Raw genomic sequence first — 21,499 nt, forward strand, 5'->3', positions numbered from 1 at the left:
TGGTGCTGGTGCTATTTGGCCCTTCTAGTCAGTCATGGTGGGCACAAATGCCCCAGATCAAATATAATCACTTCATGACACACCACAGCACCATTATCGTTTAGATGGTATATCTAAACAAGAGATAGTCAAAGAAAGATGGTAAAAATGTAAAGAATGCTTCACTGTCTGTTTAATTTTTGTTAATCAGAACCAGCCTGTTTGTTTTGGGAAAATGCACCTTTATAGAAGATAGCAAAAACAGCAGCTTTGAACAAACATGCAACCATATAAACTTAATAAAGGATGTAAGCCAGTGCTAGTGAGATTTTTAAATGATCTTTTGAAGACACATATTGGAAAGATTGGTTCAAAATGCAGGTTTTTATAAAGTTTTTTTATAAAGTTTGCAGCAACCGAGGTAGATATCTACTATTTTTGTCATATTAACAAATTGAGTTCTGCTTTTCCAAGTTACTCTTGCAGAGGTGTTAGGATGACATGTTAAACATACTTGTTTAAGATACATTATTGTAGAAATGGTATAATGGGCTTGACTGAGCACAGAGGGGCAGTGATTTAATTAAAGGTGTGGTTTAATAAAGGGTTCGAGTTGTATAAAGCCTCATTTGTCTGAACTGTTGGCACTGTATAAGTGACCTTTGCACTTCTGCACCTGTATGCTTAGGAATAGAATCAATAGAAGAATTTTGGAATCATAGAATCACAGACTGGTTTGGGTTGGAAGGGACTGTAATCTACTCCAACCCTGGCATGTGCAGGGACACCTTCCACTAGATCAGGTTGCTCAAAGCCCAGTCCCATCCGGCCCTGAACACTACCAGGGATGGGGCATCCACAGCTTCTCTGGGTGACCAGTTTCACTTTGTGCTTGTATCCAAACTCTGTAACAGTGTCTTTTAACCAAATCAGTGCTCCTTTGAAAAAAAAAAAAACAAACCCAGGCCTAAATTGTAGCTAGTATGCTTCAGTCCTGACTGGCCAGAAGGTATTGGGAATATCAACAGTGGTATTCAGACAATTTAGTTCGAATGTTGAACTGCTGATGATGGTGTTAGGTGTGGCCCCACATAACTGACTGCTTTCATGTGCTTGGTGGGACTTAGTTGGATGATGGTCATGATCTTAACCTCAGGTATGAATTTGGTATACTGACTCCTGTAAAAGGGATACATTTGGGTATTTATGATCTGTAATTTATATATATATTTTTTTTTAGTTGCAGATTGAAATATCATGGACAGAAAACAGTTTGGATGATGTGTTTTGCCAGCATATCTCTGCAGTTTCAGTTTTAACAATGGATAAGTGTAAGCATGTGGGACGTCTGCGACTGGCCCAAGATCACTCCATTCTCAATCCACAGAAATGGCATTGCATGGACTGCAATACTACGGAATCTGTCTGGGCGTGCCTCAGCTGCTCACATGTGGCATGTGGAAGATACATCAAAGAACATGCACTAAAGCACTTTCAGGAGAGCAGGCACCCCGTGGCATTGGAAGTAAATGATCTGTACGTTTTCTGTTATCTCTGCGACGATTACGTTCTCAATGATAACGCAACTGGTGATCTGAAGCTGTTGCGGAGTACCTTAAGTGCAATCAAGAGTCAAAACTATGAGTGCACTACTCGGAGCGGGAGGACTTTGCGTTCTATGGGTACAAGTGATGATTCCTACCTTTCACATGGCGGTGCCCAAGCCACGCTTCGGAATGAAGATCGAATGTTCACAGCTCTCTGGCACCGACGGCGCGCGTTCCTTGGCAAAATATTCAGATCGTGGCTTGAGCTGACACCTACTGGAAAAAGGATTTTGGAAGAAGAGAGACGTCGGGAAGAAGCAGAGGAAAAAAAGGACAGAGCTAGGAAGAGAAGGCAAGAACGAAAGCGTGAGTTGAAAGCAGAGATGGAAAAGATGCCTCCAAGAAAGAGCAGTCGTTTACAAAATCAGATTAGAATGTCTTCAAAAACAGAACCCTGCCCTCGAAAAGCATCACAGAACATGGAATCTGTGGCAGAGTTGAAAGAGACATATACCTCAGATGAATTGAGATTGAAAAAAATAAGTGACTCTCCAATTAAACGAAGGCCCACAGTGACTCCTGGGGTAACAGGACTGAGAAACCTGGGAAATACATGCTATATGAATTCTGTCCTGCAGGTATTAAGTCACTTACTTATTTTTCGAGAGTGCTTTTTAAAGCTTGATCTCAATCAAACTCAGGAACTGCTGGCAACAGCAACCAATGGTAAAACAAGATCTTCGTCTAAACACCCATCAATAGCTGCCTCAACATTACATGTGAATGAGAACCAAGAGAAAGTAAAGGGATCTGTGAGGCGGCCTAGTTTATCCTCTGGATTAAGTGGAGGAGCATCAAAAAGTATGGAACTCATTCAGCCCAGGGAGCCCAGTTCAAAGCATATTTCTCTCTGTCATGAGCTGCATACTCTGTTCCAGGTTATGTGGTCTGGCAAATGGGCACTGGTGTCTCCTTTTGCCATGCTTCATTCTGTGTGGAGACTAATTCCAGCCTTCAGAGGATATGCCCAACAAGATGCTCAGGAATTTCTCTGTGAACTTTTGGATAAAGTACAGCAGGAACTGGAGACTACAGGGACCAGATACCCAGCTCTTATCCCTGCTTCTCAAAGAAAACTTATAAAACAGGTTTTGACTGTGGTTAACAACATTTTTCATGGACAGCTATTGAGTCAGGTAAGTTTTATGATTTTTTTTTTTTTAAGTTGTGTAATGATTTGTGGTTCTGGATTTATAATAGTCAGTCAGTGATGGACATACTTCAAAGGTTCATACGTTTATAACTACCGAGGGGGGTGGAGAGGATATAATACAGAAGAAAAGTGCTATCAATAGAAGACTCATCTGGTAAACATAAGTGTTAAAACTGCTATTTTAAAACACACCTTTCCAACTACTGAGAAATATTTGTCTTTACTGTTAAGCACCAAATAATTTGAAGGAGTAAAGAATTTACAATTTTAAGTATCTAGTTTATCCTTACAGTGATAAAAGGTATTACAGAAGGTTTAAATCTAGTCGAAACTGATTAGGTAATGGATGTCAAACAGGATGTTATTTCAGTAAATAGCTTGAATTTGAGATTCATTACCACTGAGTGATTGCATGTCATGATTTTATGTACAGAAATACTCATACTTCTTTTCTATTACAACACAAAGATACAGAAGGCTCTGTCAACACAGGAACCAAATTTGTGGGGTGGAGGCAGTGGTGGTTTTCCTTTTTTCTGCATGACTACTCTCTCTTTTTTTTTTTTTTTTGGTCTTCTTGGCTCCCTGTTAAGTATTTCAGTGTGTTTACTTACTATGATGCATATCCCAACTGTGTGTGTGTGTACAGATGTGTGAGAACTGACTGAACAAACAAATGCTTGTTTCTGTTGAATTAATCTAAAATCTAACCCCTTTGCATCAGGAACAGAAGTTGGGAAAATCTTGTCTGCCTGGAATTGAACTTTAGTATGCATGCACACCTTACTGAGGGAGTGCAGAGGCATTTGGTGAATATGATGTGTAAAGAAGAGGTTTAACACAAATTAAAAATGTGTCTCTTCCTGGTAATCTGACTGAGTGATGTTTTAATATGTGAAGCTAGAAATCCAAGTGGGTTTTGACTGAGGTAGGATTGTTTACTGCTACAATACTTGTAAACTTCATAATGAGGTAACAGGGTTGCTTGCAGCACATGTTTGCTTTTAGTCATCTTAGGTTTTGTGAAACTACTACAAACTAGTATCTAGAAATTAGATCTGCTAATACAACCAGATCATCCTCTACCTTCAGTCTAGCCCAGTGGAAGAGCATTTCTGTTGGCATTCTTCCTTTCCTTGGGGTAGTTAACATATCTTGTATCAGTGTTGTCTACTCTAAGTGTCTAGTGTATTGTGTCCTTAAAGATTTTTTGTTTGAAAATACCATTTCTCTCCGAAATAGGAACTGTATTAGTAAAATGAAGTAATTGTTTAAGAATACTGACAAGGTTTGGTTGCATTCCAAGCCTTACAGGATTCATTATTTTGGTAAAAGTTTTCAAGGCTCTAAAGACATAAGCATCATTTCAGTAGTACCACTTCTTTCACATATTTTTAGCTTTGTTTTGTGAAGAGGCTTGTGACTAGAAAGACTCCCACCTTCCTGAGAGCAGGGAGGGGAATAGTGAGAATTACTATTGAGTAAATTCAAACAAACAAACAAACTCCACACTACTGAATAAAACTAGAAGGGAATTAAATAGTTTTGAGCTATCCTGTGACTTCTGTGACTACAACACACAGCTCTTAATGCAGCTGGGCAATGTCTGAGTGCAAAATACAGCTTTGATGAACTCGAATGCCTGAAATAAGAGGAATAAGAAAAAGAGTATTGAGACTGTTATCTGTAGTAATTTCTTGCTGTCTTATTAGGCAGTTCCCACAGACTGTCCAACACTCTACCCCTTCTGATGTTCCTTTGTCTTCTGACACTTCTTTGTTTCAGTTTAATCTTCACTAGCACTTTTGAATATGGTAAGTTTTATAAGGCAAATGTAACTCTTGAAGATTTACATTTCTTCCTTGTAAAATATATTCAGGTCATCTTAATGATTCCATCCCTGGTGTTTGCACAGGGAAGGTTTAAAAACTGTTAAGCAATTATTTTCCTTTCCTCGGTAAGACTCCTGCATCATGATTTCACTATGCATTTGTCAGAACAGCTTTAATGAAGTTAACAAAAAGGGCAAGAAAACATCCATACAGGGCTGGAAAAAAAAACTTGACTCCTTGCTATGTTATCACATCTTTGTCAAGCTTTTAAAAGCAAGGAGTGTACTAATAGTCCTTGTAGGCTTAACTTTACCTACAAGCTGTGACAGTATTACAGTTTCTCTCTAGAAGATAGTTGGAGCCATTGCCTGCTGCATTTATTAAAAATAGGATGCAATTTTAGTCTAGAGTATTTAATGTTACATCTTACTCCAATGAAAAAGGGGAATTGAGAAGCACATTTCAGTGTGCAGTTGCCTTCCGTTTTAGAATCACTAAAAACTTACTATAATTTCCCTTTGTATATAAAATATCAGTTCAAGATATTTGATTCTATGAGATACTCAAGTGCAGTGAAGTAAATTTTCCTGACCTTCAAGCCTCAGGAATACTATGAACTACTCTTGATCCAGTACACAGAGAATCACTTACAATGCAGATAAGCTGTGTGTTTACCTAGGTTTTGCATTACTTTCACAGGTGCAATAAAACATTTCCCCCCTCTTCCAGCTATGCTAATTTAAGTTGAAGGGAAGTCATAATCCTGAGTGTGCCATCAATCTGTTGCTATTGAAATGGCTGCCTAGTTCAGCACTAACTGAATTTAGGATATAATATTAAGAAAGGAGAGAAATGAGTGTGTGAGAATCTTAGGCAGATTACTTTTTGATAACTAGAAAAAGCTTTGGATGATGTCAAAACAATCACACATTTTATATAGGTGAGTTGTTTTTGTTTAGTTGTGTTCTCAGCTGATTTAAAGCAAGTCTTCTTCATCTGCTGCTTGAAATATTTTACTATTTTATGGAACACTAGACGAGGTAATGGGTAACTCCAGGAATAGCATGAGCAGGTTACCTCTGTTTTTTTATTTTATATTTATTCTAATGTCCGTTTTAGGATTTCAGCTTTTTATTCTGCGGTATAGACTGTGAAACTTCAACACCTAGTACATCCAAGGGAAGTAAAGATCAGATATATAGCTACAAAACCTTTCCCCTTCTGTCTTTTCACATGCTAGTCTTCACGCAGGGATTGTCTGGAGAAAGCCGTGCTGTTGCATTTAGTTGAAAAAGGAGTTTGTACCTTGTAAACCTGTGCTTTCAGAGGCAAATCTGCTGGAGCAGTTGCTCATACTTCTGAAACCCATTGGGACTGTAAGCAGATGCCAATATGTCTATTAAAATACTAGTTGTTTTCAATCTCTCAGTGCTTGTACTCTTATGGAAAGTGCTTCCTGTCTCCTGTCTTCAGTCCTTCAATGGGAAATGAGAAACTACTGCACTCTGAAGTTATGTGGCAGTGGTGAACTAACCCACACTGGTTCATAGATCTTTAAAGTATACTTCAAGAGCTCAAGTGTCTTAGCTACTGTCTCTCTCAAGACAAGAGTTCTTCTGGGTTGTGTTTTTTTGAATGGTACCAACTAAATAGCACAGTATGCAACAATTTTTAAAGTATCTTTATTTCAAACTTTGTCCATATTAAGCTAGGAAGTGGACAGATGTATTTCTAAAAATGTAGAAATTGAAATAGAAGATTTTAGCTTTCAAAATAAGTATATATTTTCAGCACTGCTTTGGGAAAATTGTGTGCCATGTGTGCTCAGAAATCATATGAGCAGAAACTGTGTGTTATACCAGTATTAATTTTTTGTTGATGGGGGGGATAGCAGGGAAATTGGCACAAAATATTTGTGTAAGCTGATCTAGACAACCTAGCTGAGCTAGGAAGCTATCTTAGCAGATCTAGAAAAGTTGCAGATAATCGTGGCGGCAAAATCTGTGACATATAGATACAGCTCTCACCTCTTAAACTTCAGCTTTTTAAGTAAATTGTTTTACCTTTGGGATAACATTAAGTACACAGAGTTTGATTGCTTGAAAGTCAGAAGGCCCTTTTGGATTGTAATTAGATTTTAATAGATTATCAGGACATGGGAAATGGTAAAAGAATAGAAATGTGTTTTTGATACGACTGATTTGGAAGCACTCTTGGAATTGGAGTATAGCACATGTGTCTCTAGTTAATTGCCCAATATAATTGTCCTGCAGTTCAACCCATATAGTACAAAGCTTTCTGGAACTAAGAAGCAGTAGTTACTGAGAAAAAGAGATACTGGATATTTCCTATATCGTCCTTCTTGGCCACTATGTTGATAAAATTTCTGTGTTGGTAAAACCTTAAAACTTCTTCCCAAGATAAAAAATAAGCCTCTTGTCATGAGAATTAACAGGGAAAAATTACTTTTCTGTAAGCCAGGCAGTATGATTCTGAATATTATAGCCTACTCTTAAATAATGCCAAAATAATAATGCAAATTATTAGTAATATTAATTTTTGTATAAAGAGATGTAAAGGTATATTTGAATCTAATAATAACAAAATAACTGGCAAAACAATAGTTGGAGATCAATTGTCATTTTATGAAACCTTTTTGTTACCAAACATTGTTTGAATTCTCTCAGTTGCTCAGCTTTCATTCTTTTTATGATTACTTCATGACATTTCACATGTACCTACACACCTAGCTCTGGAAATCTTCCTGTCCAACTCCCCTTAAAACAGGGTGAACTAGAACAGGTTGCTCAGGGCTGTGTGCAGTCAGGTTTTCTTTCCATAGCCCCAGGGCTGGAAACACCACAACCTCCTGTGGCAGCCTGGGCCAGTGCTAGAGCATCCTCACAGGAAAAACAATTTCTTCTTCTGTCTGAAGGGAACCTCCTGTGCTTCATTCAGTTTGTGCCTGTTTCCTCTTGTCCTCTCAGGGGGCACCAGTGAGAAGAGCCTGGCTCAGGCTTCTTTACTTACCCCATAAGGTGTGTCTGTGTTTATATATGTATATATACAAACATATACACACATGCACAAGGATGAAATCCACCTTGAGCTTCCTTCTCCAGGCTGAACACTCCCAGCTCTCTCAGCCTCTCCTCCTTGTATGTCACCTGCTCCAAGCCCTTTCAGCATCTTCCTTGCCCCTTGGTGGACTCAGTCCAGCCTATCTGTGTCACCCTTTTTTCTAAGCACTGGACCCAGCCCTTCAGCTGTGCCTCACCAGGGCTGAGAGGGGGGAGGGATCACCTCCCTGGACCTGCTGCTGATGCTCTGCCTGATGCAGCTCCAGAGGCTGTTGGCCTGCTTTGCCATGGGGCACGTCCCTGGCTGGTGGACAGCTTCTTCCACAGATCCTTTTCTAGAGAGCTGCTTCCAACACAGCTTGGACTGGTGCCTAGGGTGATTCCTGCCCGGGTCCAGGATGGCATTTCCCTTTGTAAAGCTGCATGAGGTGCCTGTTGTCCCTTTCCCTGGGCCTGTCCTGGTCCCCTTGGGTGGCAGTGCCCCCAGCCAGCCTACCAGCCACTCCTCCCTGCTCTGTGTCACTTGCAAACTTGCTGAGAATTCAAAAGAATTGGCTCCAGTATTTATTACAGAAATGCCTACTAAGAGCTAGCTTTTGATATCTCTAGGCACCCTTAAAAAATCCCAAGGGGTTTGATTACTTCCTTATCATGTTTGAGATGGAATCTGAGCAAAATGCTTCCCCCTGCCCCTGCTCAGCACCACAGTGCTCAGCAATGAATATGTGAAGTAGGTTCTAACCAATGCAGTATGTAAACTATGTGTAAAGTGTGTTTTCAGGACAGATTGGCTGATGAAAGGGGAAATGTGAAATCTTTAGTTGTTTGAAAGCCTTCAGTTTTGGGTAGCAGAGTTAGAGTTTGGGGGAGAATAGTGCTGAAAATTGTTTCCCACTGAATAGGCGGTTAAAAAGATGAGAACTTCAGGTAGGTAATTGGGGCTTAAACCAATTCACGACCTATATACTGATTTCTATATTTTGATATTAGTCTTTGTGCTTTTATGTTTAGCCTGAGACACAAAATGATTGTCAAGTTGCTTTCCAGCTAGATGGTGACATTTTAAATTAATCTGTAAGAGGCCATTGAATCACAGACCACAGTTTTGCTGTGTTTATGCTTATGTTATTCTGCTAAATAAATGAAGATCATTTTGGTGATGCTATATGCTCATCACTACAAAGTTTAGGGTCCTTTTAAACAAAGACTGTCATCTGAATTCCATATTATAGCAGTATTCTAGAGATCTCCTTCAGTTTCAGTTACTTTGCTGTGGAAAAATTGAATTACTAATTATATATTTCTTGTCTAGTGAAAGCACAAAAACTAAAAAAAAAAAAATTGTTAGGGCAGAGGTGGTAAGTTTTCTTTCCTCCATCCAAGTGCAGGGAACATAGGCAAAACAGCTGATGATGGAATTGGCTTCTTCTGCAGCAATATGTTAACTATTTTCTTTGGCTGCATTTAGACTGAATGCCATCCAGGGCAGTGGCTGTCCATCAAGTTATTGTGGCCACAATGATGCTTGTCTGAGTGGTCTCCATGCTTAGCTTGAATCAAGCAATTTGATCCAGCTCTTTTCAGTCTGGCCTTTGGCCCATGATTGAATACTAAGCTTTAACCAAACAATTGTATTTAGTACCCATGTTTCAAGGCATGAGAGGGTGGTCAGGGCAGAACATAAGGCAGAGATTTAGGTAGCTAAACCCAATAATTTACTTACTTTGCTCTAATGTGAACATCTCCAGCATTAAGGCTTCCTAAAATAGCAATTACGGATTCTAACAGGGAAGTGAAATCAAACTCTGAATTTATAAAATATAGTCATAAAGATACACATCACGAACCAGATTGCTAGAGCAGACTCACTTCCCTATTACTGTTGTGCGTACTTATACTATAAAAAGTTACATTGGACAGATGCATAAAGTTTTTGCCCTTTGAGTTCACATTTGAGGTTCTTTTTGTTTTGTTTTGTTTTTTATAAAAACCTTGGATTTCATTCAAGTTTTTGAACAGATTTTACAATTTCAGTGCCTTTCATGAAAAAAGAAAATCTGAGTTGCACTGTGTGGGTGGTGGTGGAGTGTGAGAAAAAGGAGTTCCATTTAGGACAGAAAGAAGAGTGATGGGAGTGTTGTGAAGCCAGTGCCAATGCACAGGCCAGTGCAGATGGATTCCACAGAAGGGTAGAGATCCTCCTACTTTTTGAGTAATCCAATTTGTAAGCTCAGGCCTGGCTAAGAAAAATGCTACAACCTTTGTCCCAGCCCTGATTTCCCTCTCCTTTCCCACCGAGTGGGAGTGCGCACAGAGAGTGGGAGTGCGCACAGGAGCGGGCAGCACAGGAGCAGGCAGGCACAGTGGCTGATGTGGCTGGGTGTGTGCTTACCCGAGTGTGTCAGGTTACTTGGCTGTTGGCAAGTACATAAATCCCAGAGTTTAACCCTCCTGCAGTGTCGCAGTGAGGAGGACTCTCTTGGATTTGAGGAAATAAGTGCAGCTGTATATCAGTACCAGATTTTGTCCCCACAAAGGGACTTGGTTCACAGTCGCATGATGAGATGAGAAGCAGCTCTATTGCATCAGTTTATCTTTCTCAGTTTTTTTAAGAGACAAAAACTGGAAGCTGGGTCTGTTAATTTCTTTTTTTCTGGGATCATACTTATTAACTAGTTGGGAAAGAGGATCTTAAAATAATCTATATTATTAACATGTTAAGTTTAAAACCTCAGAACTTGTTAAAATTGTCTGTCTTGAGTTCATGTGTGTTCTTCATCCTGAGCCCATTAATCTTAAGTGTGCCTTCGTGCGCAACAAATTCTTAAGTAACTCATCAATTAAGTAAACGTTTGGCCTGACAAAATTACCCATTTGTACAGCAGAAATCTATTAGTCATTCTGTGTTTATGCTGGAGTTAGCTTGAACTGTGGCCGAACATATCATTTTGTCTCCAAGTCTAGATTCCAGCCCTGAATTACTAATAATTTGTGGCTTTGAAACGTTGCCAGATGTTAGCACTTACAAAAGAAGCTCCTGTCAGTGTAAATTAAAACAGAAGATTCTCCTCTTTTCTGCTATGTAAGTCTGAAGTTTTGTTTTCTAAGAACAAGGCAGTGGCATTTTCATCTTAAAACTTTAAGCAGTGAACCGCTTTCCTAACTCCACTGCTGAACGTCTCTGCTGGAACATAAATACACACATGCACTGGGTGGCTAATGCAGAGATCCTGTATAAGCTGTTGTAGCTAATGAATGCATGAAATAATGACTCACAAGAACACCTAGGAGGAAGGTACCAGGAGGTGACAGATCAGTCCTTATATAAATGATCATGAAATAATAAAGCAGAGTGAATAATTACCTAATAGCAAACTTTCAGAGGAAAATAAAGGAGCTCTTTAACAAAGCTGAGTGTATTTTCACATTTGTATGGGGTTACTAACCCAACTGAAGGGAACCACACTGAATTTATGCAGAACAGCAGCAGCATAAAGGGGTTCCTGTGAAATAACAGTCTTTGGATGCCACATGGAGTTTCTTTTCTTTATTATTATGTATTTGTGTAGTTGTTCCAAACAATTTGTGGTATTTATCTAAATAGGAAGCATGCAACACCTAATGTGTTGCTTTTCCAGCTTAGAGGAGCTACTACTTTGAACTTACTTTCCTAAATATTTAATGTTATCATAAATTAATTGTCTGCTGCTGTATTATCTGCATTTTTCAGGTTGACTCACTTCACTTCTTGACATTTTATTTATGTTGTCTTACTGCTTGTCCTTTCCCTAGTGTGACGATGGATCCACTTACTGAAAGAAGAAATAAATTATTTTTACCTGTTAATTTTTCTTTGAAGAAGTGTGCTTCCTAATCCAGGCTTCCCTGGAAGACTTACAAAGTAAGAAGGATATGACTTTAAAATCCCCAGCTGTTCCTTTTTTTTTTTTTTTTTTTTTGTGAGTGTGTGTGTGTTTTAAAATTATTTTTATTTATTTTTAAATTAACCTAAACTATAATTTCTCATATAAATTTTCCTTTGGAGAAAAGACTCCTGAGACTTCACCAGCTGCTTTCTTTTGGACAGTCCCAGACAGAACATTTTGACACTGTTTTTGTTTCTCAGTAAAACATAAGATCGCTTACTTGTTTGTGATAACAGTATTGGACGTGCTGCTTCAGAGAAAAGAAATTAGGTGTATCATTTCTTTTGTTAAATTACTGTGTCTTGTCTTTGGTTATGTTGGTTATCTCTAGGGAAAAAAATCTTTTTTTAGAAGTATGTTATGGTACGCTTTTAGTGAAGTAAATTTTTGAGTGTAAGCAACTGCTGAAATATCTTTTTACAGGTTACATGTCTTGCCTGTGACAATAAATCAAATACCATAGAACCTTTCTGGGACCTGTCCCTGGAGTTTCCCGAGAGGTACCACTGCAATGGCAAGGAGATGATGTCGTCTCAGTATCCGTGTCTGCTGACAGAAATGCTGGCCAAGTTTACAGAAACTGAAGCTTTGGAAGGAAAGATATATGCATGTGATCAGTGCAACAGTGAGTAAAGGCAGTATGTACTCATGTGTACGTTCTCTGCGTGAAATATAAACTGACAGTGGAAGTATAGAGGGAAAGTACTGAAAGTCTTAGAACTATGTTGCAAACAAAGACCTTCTTCTTATGTCCTGGTGTGGTCACCTGACAGCTGTTACTCACCACCCAGAAGATTAAATTGTTCACAAGATGCTTTACAGTGTGATGCTTCTCTTAGGTCCAGTCTCATCACACACTAATGGGGTTTCTGATACTCCCAGCTGAAGAGCTGAAGAAGCCATCAGCTTTTTAAATTAAGGTGACTAATGTAAGTGACCAAAAGTATTTTTTACTTGCATCATAAAATAATCCTCGTAATATGGCTCTCAGAGTCTATCCTTTCTAAGGAGGCACATACTATAGATATTTAGGTTCAGACAAATTTTGTGGATAAATCTTAGACTGAAATACGGGGCTGTTACCAAGATTTGTATTGTGTAACTGTGTGTTTGACCTCAGCAAAACGAAGGAAGTTTTCTTCTAAACCAGTTATACTCACAGAAGCTCAGAAGCAGCTTATGGTGTGTCGACTACCTCAGGTTCTCAGATTACACCTTAAACGGTTTAGGTAAGTAGTACCACAACAGAAAGTGTTGCAAACTGACAGATTCACTCCTGCTCTTCCATTGTTCTGGATCAGTGTTTTTCAGCATCAGTTTCATTTCCCTCTGCTAGTATGATGAGAAATAGTTACTAGAAACTTCTTTTTCTTGTTTAATTTAAACATCAGTAAGATATGCTATAAGTAGGAAATTAACTTTTTTGATTCAGCTGCTTGCTGCTTTAGTACCAAAATTATCTCATCTGTGGTTTTGGTCAAAACTACTAACCTTGCTGTGAACTCCTTTGGTAAAAATTAATCTTGTGATACCTTCAGGTAAAGTAGATGCTCATAGTCATGAATGTACAAACCTGGATTGTATTCAGTGGAAGTCCCAGATGACCTTCATATAACCAAATACATGAATGCATTAGCCTGCGAGTAAGGAAGCAGACACTGCATCTCTGTGAACTCTTAGCCCACACATTTGTACAGTCTGTCCCTAATACAAAGGAAACTGATGAGAAGGAGATGGGATAAATGAGAAATACCAATGAGGTATAATAGGTGGGAAGTACTTCCCGCTAACCATACACAGACCTTAAGATGGATCTTTCAGAAGACGATAATAAGTACCATAGACAGATTTAAAAGGCCTTGAAATAAAGAAGTGAAAGAGGAAGCCTAGAAAAAACCCTAGCATTTATTTTGTGCACAAAACAATATTGAAAATATGTTATGTTAAAATATAATTCAGAATGCTGTGTTCTTTCTTTGAAAAAAACCGTAAGTTTCCATTTGATTTAACTTTCCAGGTGGTCAGGACGCAATCATCGTGAGAAGATTGGCGTACATGTTAGTTTTGACCAAATACTAAACATGGAGCCTTATTGCTGCAGAGAATCCCTCAAGTCTCTCCGGCCTGACTGCTTCATCTACGACTTGTCCGCTGTGGTGATGCATCACGGGAAAGGATTTGGCTCAGGGCACTACACTGCCTACTGCTACAATTCAGAAGGAGGTAGGAATCAGCTGTGAAATAGGGAGTGCGGGAGAAAGGGGTGTTTGTAATTCTAAACTGGCAAAATTACCGCCTTTTCGCAAAAGGAAAGGGGAGTCGCTTGTAGCTGAACTGCTTAGAATGAGAATTGCAGTTCTGTAGACCAGAGTTCAATTTTTTTATTGGCTTGTTAAATGCGTTCTGGTTATAAACTCTCTTGGCAATCTGAGGAAGCTAAGCTGGGCTTTTAAGACAAAGAGGCAAATAAACTAGATCAACTGAAACAGTTTACTATTTGTACACAACTCATTAAATGGGACTGAACAGTAATTAATTATTAAATATAATGCAATTACTTATCAGTGTCCTGGTGACGGGTTTTTTGTGTGTATTTCCTTATTGTAGGATTTTGGGTACACTGCAATGATTCCAAACTCAACATGTGCACTATGGAAGAAGTATGCAAGGCTCAAGCCTACATTTTGTTTTACAGTCAACGACTTACTCAGGCAAATGGACATGGTAAAGTACCATGTCCTAGCACAGCTGAAAGTCAGCAGCACACAGAATTAGCTGGCTGTTCCATGGACAACAGTAGCAGCTAATCCAAAGCCAGTTAACTGTGTGTATGGTAAAGGTTTGAATTGTCATAACTATGTATTTGTAATGAAAGTACAATATTGTACTTTTTCAATGTTTATATACTTTCGTATTAGTTGAAGTACTCTTTACAGTGGTTAGTAAAAGGTTTATTGACAGGTAGTAACTTTGTAAGTACCTAGAATTTCAATACAGCTATTTTTTTAAGGAAAAGATTGCTATGTGCATTTAACTTTTACCTCAGGCTATTTTTTTAAGCTGGTTTTGTATTTTGATAATATTTTTGAATTGGTTTAGAAAAGTTACTTTCAATGGACAACTGATATTTCTCTGGTTAATTTTCTGTATATGCTTGTGTACATTTTATAGTATAGTTCTAATGATACCGTGATTCTTACTGTCTTGCAGGAATTGCTACTAGCTCTTAGAATACTGACATTCACCAGCAAGGAATGTTAAACATGTCAGATAGCAACTGAATTTTTGTAGGCGACTTTCTGTGAAATTCTTTGCAATCTTCAGGGGAGCTACACTAAAGATACATTGATAGAATTTTTTAAAATCTGAAATTGAGGAAATAGAGCATGAACTTATTTTCATGTAAATATGTAAGAGGAGTGTTTAATAACACAAGAATGTATTTTTACCAAGACTACATGTTTTAGCCTTAACAAGCCTGATGACTTAAAACTTACGTGCCAAATTTAAAGTACTAACTTTGACAACTAGGGGCTTTTTATTCCAATAACTAAAAAAGCCCTCTTAAAGAAACAAACAAAAAAACTCAATAACCCCCAAACAACACACCCACACTCACCCCACTGTCATTGCTACAAGAACATTAGCATCCCTTTCTTGAATTGGACAGGCTTACTTAAAGCTGTAGCAAGCGTTGTCTGTCTCAGTCATCTCTTAACACCAACAACTGATGAAAAGAAGCTGTAATGTTTGCATGAAAGCAACTTCAGTCTGACTGGTTTCATTACTCACAACTGCTGTACCTTCTACGACATGGTCCTACCACTAGCATTAACAGAGCTGTGCATCGAGGAGAATTTAACAAGCAGGAATTATCAATCCTCCACAAACAGTAGTTAATGCCAGTTAAATTTTAATTGTGAAGTTACTTTGCGTAAATCCTATGCAAATTGTTACCTCATCTTCTGCAAAGTTTATACCTCAATAAAATGCCTTGATGTGGAAAGAAAACCAAGTGTGTACTGGAATTAGTTCCTACATTATCATTACAATTTTTTTTAAATTATTTTTGTATTTTGTCTGACATGGATCAAGGCATTAACTATACAACTGCTTTGGCCATTTGTCACTGATTTAACAGCTGCTTTTATTAATGACCTTAGCTATCATTTCTGTTTCTGAAAGATGCCATAGATAGCAAGCACATGGCAGCCTCAGATCTCAAACTTCTTTATCTTGTGCTCATCCTAATTAACTATGCAAAGACAGTTTGGCTCTTTTTTTTTTTAAGCCAAAGACCACCTGCTGAACTGAGATGATCTGATGAACGTACTTGTTATGGCTGTGCTGTCTTTCAAGTACTTTCCTTCTCTGCTATGCTTTCTGGTGAGGAAATGAATGTAATTTAAACACTTCTTTCTAGTTATAGGTAGTTTGGAAAATAGGAAGGAAGAGGAAGGAGTCGTGCTAATTGCCTTTCATGTTTCTGATACTTTTTCTTCCCCCAAGATCATCTCTACCATATACGTAGGGGTCCTAAGAGACTCAAGCATTAATGGAAGAGTCTGTCTTTGGACTTGCAGAGAGCAACATGGGTGTGAGTTCCTTAGTCTCAGTGGTCACTCTTAAGCACATACTCAAGTCTCTTAGAACAAATCTTATCTTGCCATCTTTACTAGAATTGCCTAGGCTATGCTTACAGCTATTCCCCTGCATTTGCTCTCACTGCAGCAAACATCACTAAGTCTCAAGGAATTCTCTGAAAGACATCATTAACTCTGTAAAAGCAAATTCAGTTTTCTTCCCATTGGTGCTCTCTTGGGTCAAACAAGAGAAGGGAAGGAGAAAGGAGAGCGTTCTAGTCCTACTCCGAGCAGTGGGGAGAACAGAGATGATTATTGCAGTCCAGCATAAGGATGAGCTAATTCAGGTGCTCAACAGCTTGTGCTTCAGTTTTTAATACTTACTAGTTCATGTAACTAGCTCCACACCCTTTAACTAGAGCAAGGCATAACCACAGCATGAGTCTACATTTAAAACAGCTCCAGCTGGAGCCAAAGAAATTACAAAGTTGAGGACCAGTGAAAAAAATGAGCAGAAATACCATAGCTAGCACAAAGGCCTACATCCTGCTGTATGCCTTCAGCAACCAGACAGGTATTTGATCAAAGCCACTCACATATTTTAGCAGCAGCTGTTCCTGGGGTCAGGCTTCCACAACACACCTGGAGTTCTGCAGAGCAGTAGCACTAAGGGTCCAGCAATGCAGTACCTGTATCAGCAACAGGGATAGAGTTAGGTGGAATGGTCTGTTATATTGTGAGACCCTCTTTTATCAGAAGGAGCTGGTCTGATAGCCAAGTTACTTGCGTTTAATCATGTGATGGCACCTCAAGAGTCTGTAATTTTTGTCTCCCCTACCTTCCATCTTCATTTTCTTCCAGAAAAACAGGTTCAGGTGAAAGGTTCAGCTGCAGCCCTACCTTTCTAAGACGTGTCTCCACACAAATATCTGCTACCTGGCTGCCTACAGTTCCATAAGCTGCCCTTGCTGAATTTCCTCTCCTTGCATAAGCCATCAACGTTTGTAGGAACTCACAAAAGCAAGTGTGTAGTAATTATTTTAAGTGAAGTGTTCAGGAACACCTCTCTCTCTCACACACACACACACACAGAGCAATGCTCCATGAGTAGTAATTCGGCAGCCAACCAGTCTGAACATGAACCCAGAGTATCTCTCTCAATATAGAAATGTTACCAGTAATTACAGTTTTACATGCATTTATGAGATCAGTTGCTGACTCCCTTCCTTAGAGAGGCTGGATTTAAACCCAGATACACAAGAGAATTGGTACTGTGTACACCTTTACTAGTTACTTTGAGGGGAGTGCACAAAACTGTTGAGAGTGGAATGGGGCACTGGAGATCACAGAGTCCAACTCGCCTTAAAACAGGGTGAACTAGAACAGGTTGCTCAGGGCTGTGTGCAGTCAGGTTTTCTTTCCATAGCCCCAGGGCTGGAAACACCACAACCTCCTGTGGCAGCCTGGGCCAGTGCTAGAGCATCCTCACAGGAAAAACAATTTCTTCTGTCTGAAGGGAACCTCCTGTGCTTCATTCAGTTGGTGCCTGTTTCCTCTTGTCCTCTCAGGGGGCACCAGTGAGAAGAGCCTGGCTCAGGCTTCTTTACTTACCCCATAAGGTGTGTCTGTGTTTATATATGTATATATACAAACATATACACACATGCACAAGGATGAAATCCACCTTGAGCTTCCTTCTCCAGGCTGAACACTCCCAGCTCTCTCAGCCTCTCCTCCTTGTATGTCACCTGCTCCAAGCCCTTTCAGCATCTTCCTTGCCCCTTGGTGGACTCAGTCCAGCCTATCTGTGTCACCCTTTTTTCTAAGCACTGGACCCAGCCCTTCAGCTGTGCCTCACCAGGGCTGAGAGGGGGGAGGGATCACCTCCCTGGACCTGCTGGTGATGCTCTGCCTGATGCAGCTCCAGAGGCTGTTGGCCTGCTTTGCCATGGGGCACGTCCCTGGCTGGTGGACAGCTTCTTCCACAGATCCTTCTCTGCTTTCCATGCAGCTTGGACCTTCACTTTTATCTAGTGGTAAATAAAGCCTGTACACAGCTCTCTCCAGTTTAAGGAACTGAGAGATTTGCCCTTACTGAAAGAAAAAAAAAATTCGTAATTTTAAAACCTGGGGAAGCAGACATTTCAAAAACAACTAGGCAAAAAGGTTTACTTTCCCTCTTATCTGCTGACTAGCCTACACAGCACTTTTTTTCCCCCTAAAGGACTGTAGCTTTGCAAAAGAAGAGAGAAGTCAGCATCAGTATAAATGCAAAGCAGAACTAATATCAGTATGATTTGAGTTGTAAGAGTTCGGTGCCTGTCATGGCCAAAACACAAGTCAAAAATCCCTGAAGTGTCACAGCACAGCTAATTATTTTTTTCTTTTACATTGGAAATACTGAAACAATCAAAATTAGAAAAACAGTACTGCCTCTTGAATCCTTGTAGAAAAAAATTACTATGTATAAGTCTTATAAAATGACAACCTGCTTCAAAGCATGGCATGCTTTTCTCAAGTTACATAGTCTTTATCTCTAAATACAGCTTTGTAGAACCATTTGGCAAAAGCATTATTCCATCAATGACTGAGGAAAATATACTGCCCATCTTCACTTCTAGGCAGCTGATTGATGTTCCATGGAACGCCAAGTTCTTCTGTCTCCAAACACCACTTGTAAAAATCAATGAACAAATTCCATACCACATCATTAAGTTTCCATAATGGCTTACTGTGGTTTTGTACTGTTCTGCAATACAGGTATTGTTTTGATACACTACAGTGAACATGACACAGCGATGTTGGAAAACACAACAGCAGTTTTCTCACTATCACAGCAACTTCACCTCCCCCAGTACCCTATTTCAGCCTCCTTTTTGAAAAGTTACAGTTATACTCACCCTTAAAACACCACCTCCTTTGCAAGCCAAGTGGCTGCACAGCAGCTTCCAAAAAGCTAGTGCTGGAATTGGTTCATTATTTCACAAGCTAGAGTCTGAAGTATGACAGTACATTCATGGGCATATTCCTTATAAATGCTACTTGTGCCAAGTTTATTTCCATTTTTAAATAATATTTACTTTTTAATAAAATCTACCACTGAAGAGAGAAAACCCTGATCTTTTGCGTTTCTTAGGCAAAATGTAAAGTGCAAAACTCCAAGGAAATCTACCATCAATGCACAAGCAGAAAAAAAGTTTTAAAAAGGAAGCCTGTGACTCTCACTACTACTACCTTTTTAATAAAAGCAGCAGAATCTGGCCTCTAGGTGGAAAGCCCCTGCAGTTTTAATAATTTCCTTTTTTTATTTTCCACAAAGTACCTAAGCTACAGCAGCTTTCAGAAACAAAGATGACTAAACCCATCCCTCCCTCTAAGACTTCCACTTCATGGCTGGCTCTGTTTATACCCATCAGCCCTGTCTTACCCACATCTAAGGGGAAAAGTATGTTGTTCGAGTCTAAAATTATTCTCCTGGTTAGGAAAATCTTAGGCCATACCTTCATCAAAAGGACACATCACACGAGGTCAAGCTGTATGTGCTCTGATCATGTGTCTCACAAGGTCTGTGTGAAAGAAAAACCCTGTAAAGGAGGTTCTGAACTCTGGCATCTAAAAAATGTCATCATTTCTGGTGCTGCACATACAAGAAACATGATGATCCCCATCTCCTGGGTATTTGAAAACAGACTGAAACTTCTGGCTCAAAAGTCTTTTGATAAATTTTTGATTTTGTCAAGTGGCAAGACAGCACAGTCCAGGTATGAGACAGCACGGCCAGGACTCTATAACTAGCACTTAGAGCAAAAGAAAAAGGCAGCCTGAAGAGCATGAAAACAGTAGGAAACTTACTTATTTATTTTAAGGAGACAGAAATAGGACTTGCCTTCTATACTGCCAAGTGTGAATGCAGGAGGGCCAGCAGCACAGGAAACTTGTATCCAGATATCCCCAATTAAATTTAATGGCAACAAATAATCATCATGCTCTGCAGGTACTTTTCTGAGGCATTTCCTCTATAATTTGTTACACATGATTATCAGCTTCCACATGTGAATTAATAGCCAGTTAAGTTAAAAAGTTAAAAGAATTGGCCATAGTCCAAATTAGCTCTGCCAGTCTGGGTCTTCCTATTATGTTCAGGTAAAAGAAAAGACAAGAGGGAGGAAAACACATCCATTGTTCTGTAGAACTAAGTATTTCTGAAGTAACCATCAGTGAAATTAAAGAAGCCTTAAGCTGTAGAAACAGTATCAAGTGCCACTGAGCTACTACTAACAGACTCTTTCTAGAGAGAAAAGTCTGGAAATAGAAAATAAGCAGCCAAGAACTGAAGCAAATTTGTCTTACTTGTTTCTAGTAGAATTTGTAGTAACCAGGCTTGTTACAAACACAGGTGAGCTGGAAGCCATCCATTCTACAAGAACCTGCTCGTATCACATCAAGAGTTGCATAAGCAGCAAGGTCTTGGTCACATAAATAAAAATAGAAGCAGCCAATGCACCCAGCAACCCTGCTTATCACAGACTTTCGAGTGCCAGCTTTTACTCTGCAATGTACAAGCATGTACACCAGCCACTGTTTGTTTGGAACTGAGACACACATAATTAAAATTAATTGCTTGGATGCCAAGATTCCCAAACTGCAACAACAGCACTACATGTTTCAGTATCCCATTTCATTAATTTCTACAAGTTTAAACAGTACTGAATTTAAACAATACTTAAATTCACGGGAAAAAAATACCAGTGTCTATTATTTTTAAACTGTAGGCAGTACATAACACTGCTCCCCTCTAAACTGCAGCTCACATACTCAGGTTTTAAAGCACAAAAATGCAGCTTTTACCCAAAGACAGAGAAAGAAAGAACTGGTATTTCTAATTTAGTAAGAACTATGCTATAAAGAGACACAGGCTATAAAGAAGCAGGTGAAGTGTCTCTGTTCCCCAAGCGGTTCTGGTTAAGGCATCATTATAGATCTATTAACAAAGCTGTCATTTTTATCACCAGTAACTATTTAAAATTTTAATATGAAGTCATGAGGTAAAGATAACAGCACTGGAAGACATTGCATCTAGGCCTGAAGAGCCATTGGATTTCATTTACCTTTACAAATGAAATTCAACGGTCAAGACTCACTGCACTCCAAATTAGCTTGCCTGTAATAATAACTGTTAAAATAACTTTAAACACTCCAAAATAAAATCAAGTTTCTGTTATCCCTATCACTTGTCCAGTCAAATGTGAACTTTAAAGAGACTGGGAATCACTCCATGCAGGAAGGCATGTCAAAGGCAAAGATTATGTAGGGGTACGTGCTAAATTCACAGCTGACTT

At 39.1% G+C, this 21,499-nt stretch overlaps 1 protein-coding gene across 3 annotated transcripts; it reads left to right on the forward strand.

The window, feature by feature from the left end:
* Positions 1–1,223: 1,223 nt before the first annotated feature.
* On the forward strand, positions 1,224–15,588 carry USP44 (ubiquitin specific peptidase 44). Of its 3 annotated transcripts, XM_018080667.2 has the most exons (6): positions 1,224–2,722; positions 12,001–12,202; positions 12,698–12,806; positions 13,595–13,800; positions 14,185–14,237; positions 14,788–15,588. In XM_018080667.2, the coding sequence occupies exons 1-6, from the start codon at positions 1,301–1,303 to the stop codon at positions 14,836–14,838; spliced, it is 2,043 nt and encodes a 680-aa protein (XP_017936156.1). In that variant the 5' UTR covers positions 1,224–1,300; the 3' UTR covers positions 14,839–15,588. The 3 variants fall into 3 exon arrangements, with proteins under 3 accessions (XP_017936156.1, XP_008918494.1, XP_017936155.1); XM_008920246.3 differs by having other exon boundaries at positions 14,185–15,588; XM_018080666.2 differs by having other exon boundaries at positions 12,728–12,806; positions 14,185–15,588.
* The last annotated feature ends 5,911 nt before the right edge of the window (positions 15,589–21,499 follow it).

Source organism: Manacus vitellinus, unplaced genomic scaffold (assembly GCF_001715985.3).
Source record: "Manacus vitellinus isolate BGI_N305 unplaced genomic scaffold, ASM171598v3 scaffold_5_pilon, whole genome shotgun sequence".
Classification (NCBI taxonomy): Eukaryota; Metazoa; Chordata; class Aves; order Passeriformes; family Pipridae; genus Manacus; species Manacus vitellinus.

What these genes read in the sequence shown, in the direction of transcription:
- USP44 (XM_008920246.3), top strand. Translation starts at nt 1,301, where the DNA reads ATGGATAAGTGTAAGCATGTGGGACGTCTGCGACTGGCCCAAGATCAC. An exon ending in ATGGACAGCTATTGAGTCAG is followed by an intron (nt 2,723 to 12,000) that starts GTAAGTTTTATG and finishes ATCTTTTTACAG; the next exon opens with GTTACATGTCTTGCCTGTGA. An exon ending in TTACACCTTAAACGGTTTAG is followed by an intron (nt 12,807 to 13,594) that starts GTAAGTAGTACC and finishes TTAACTTTCCAG; the next exon opens with GTGGTCAGGACGCAATCATC.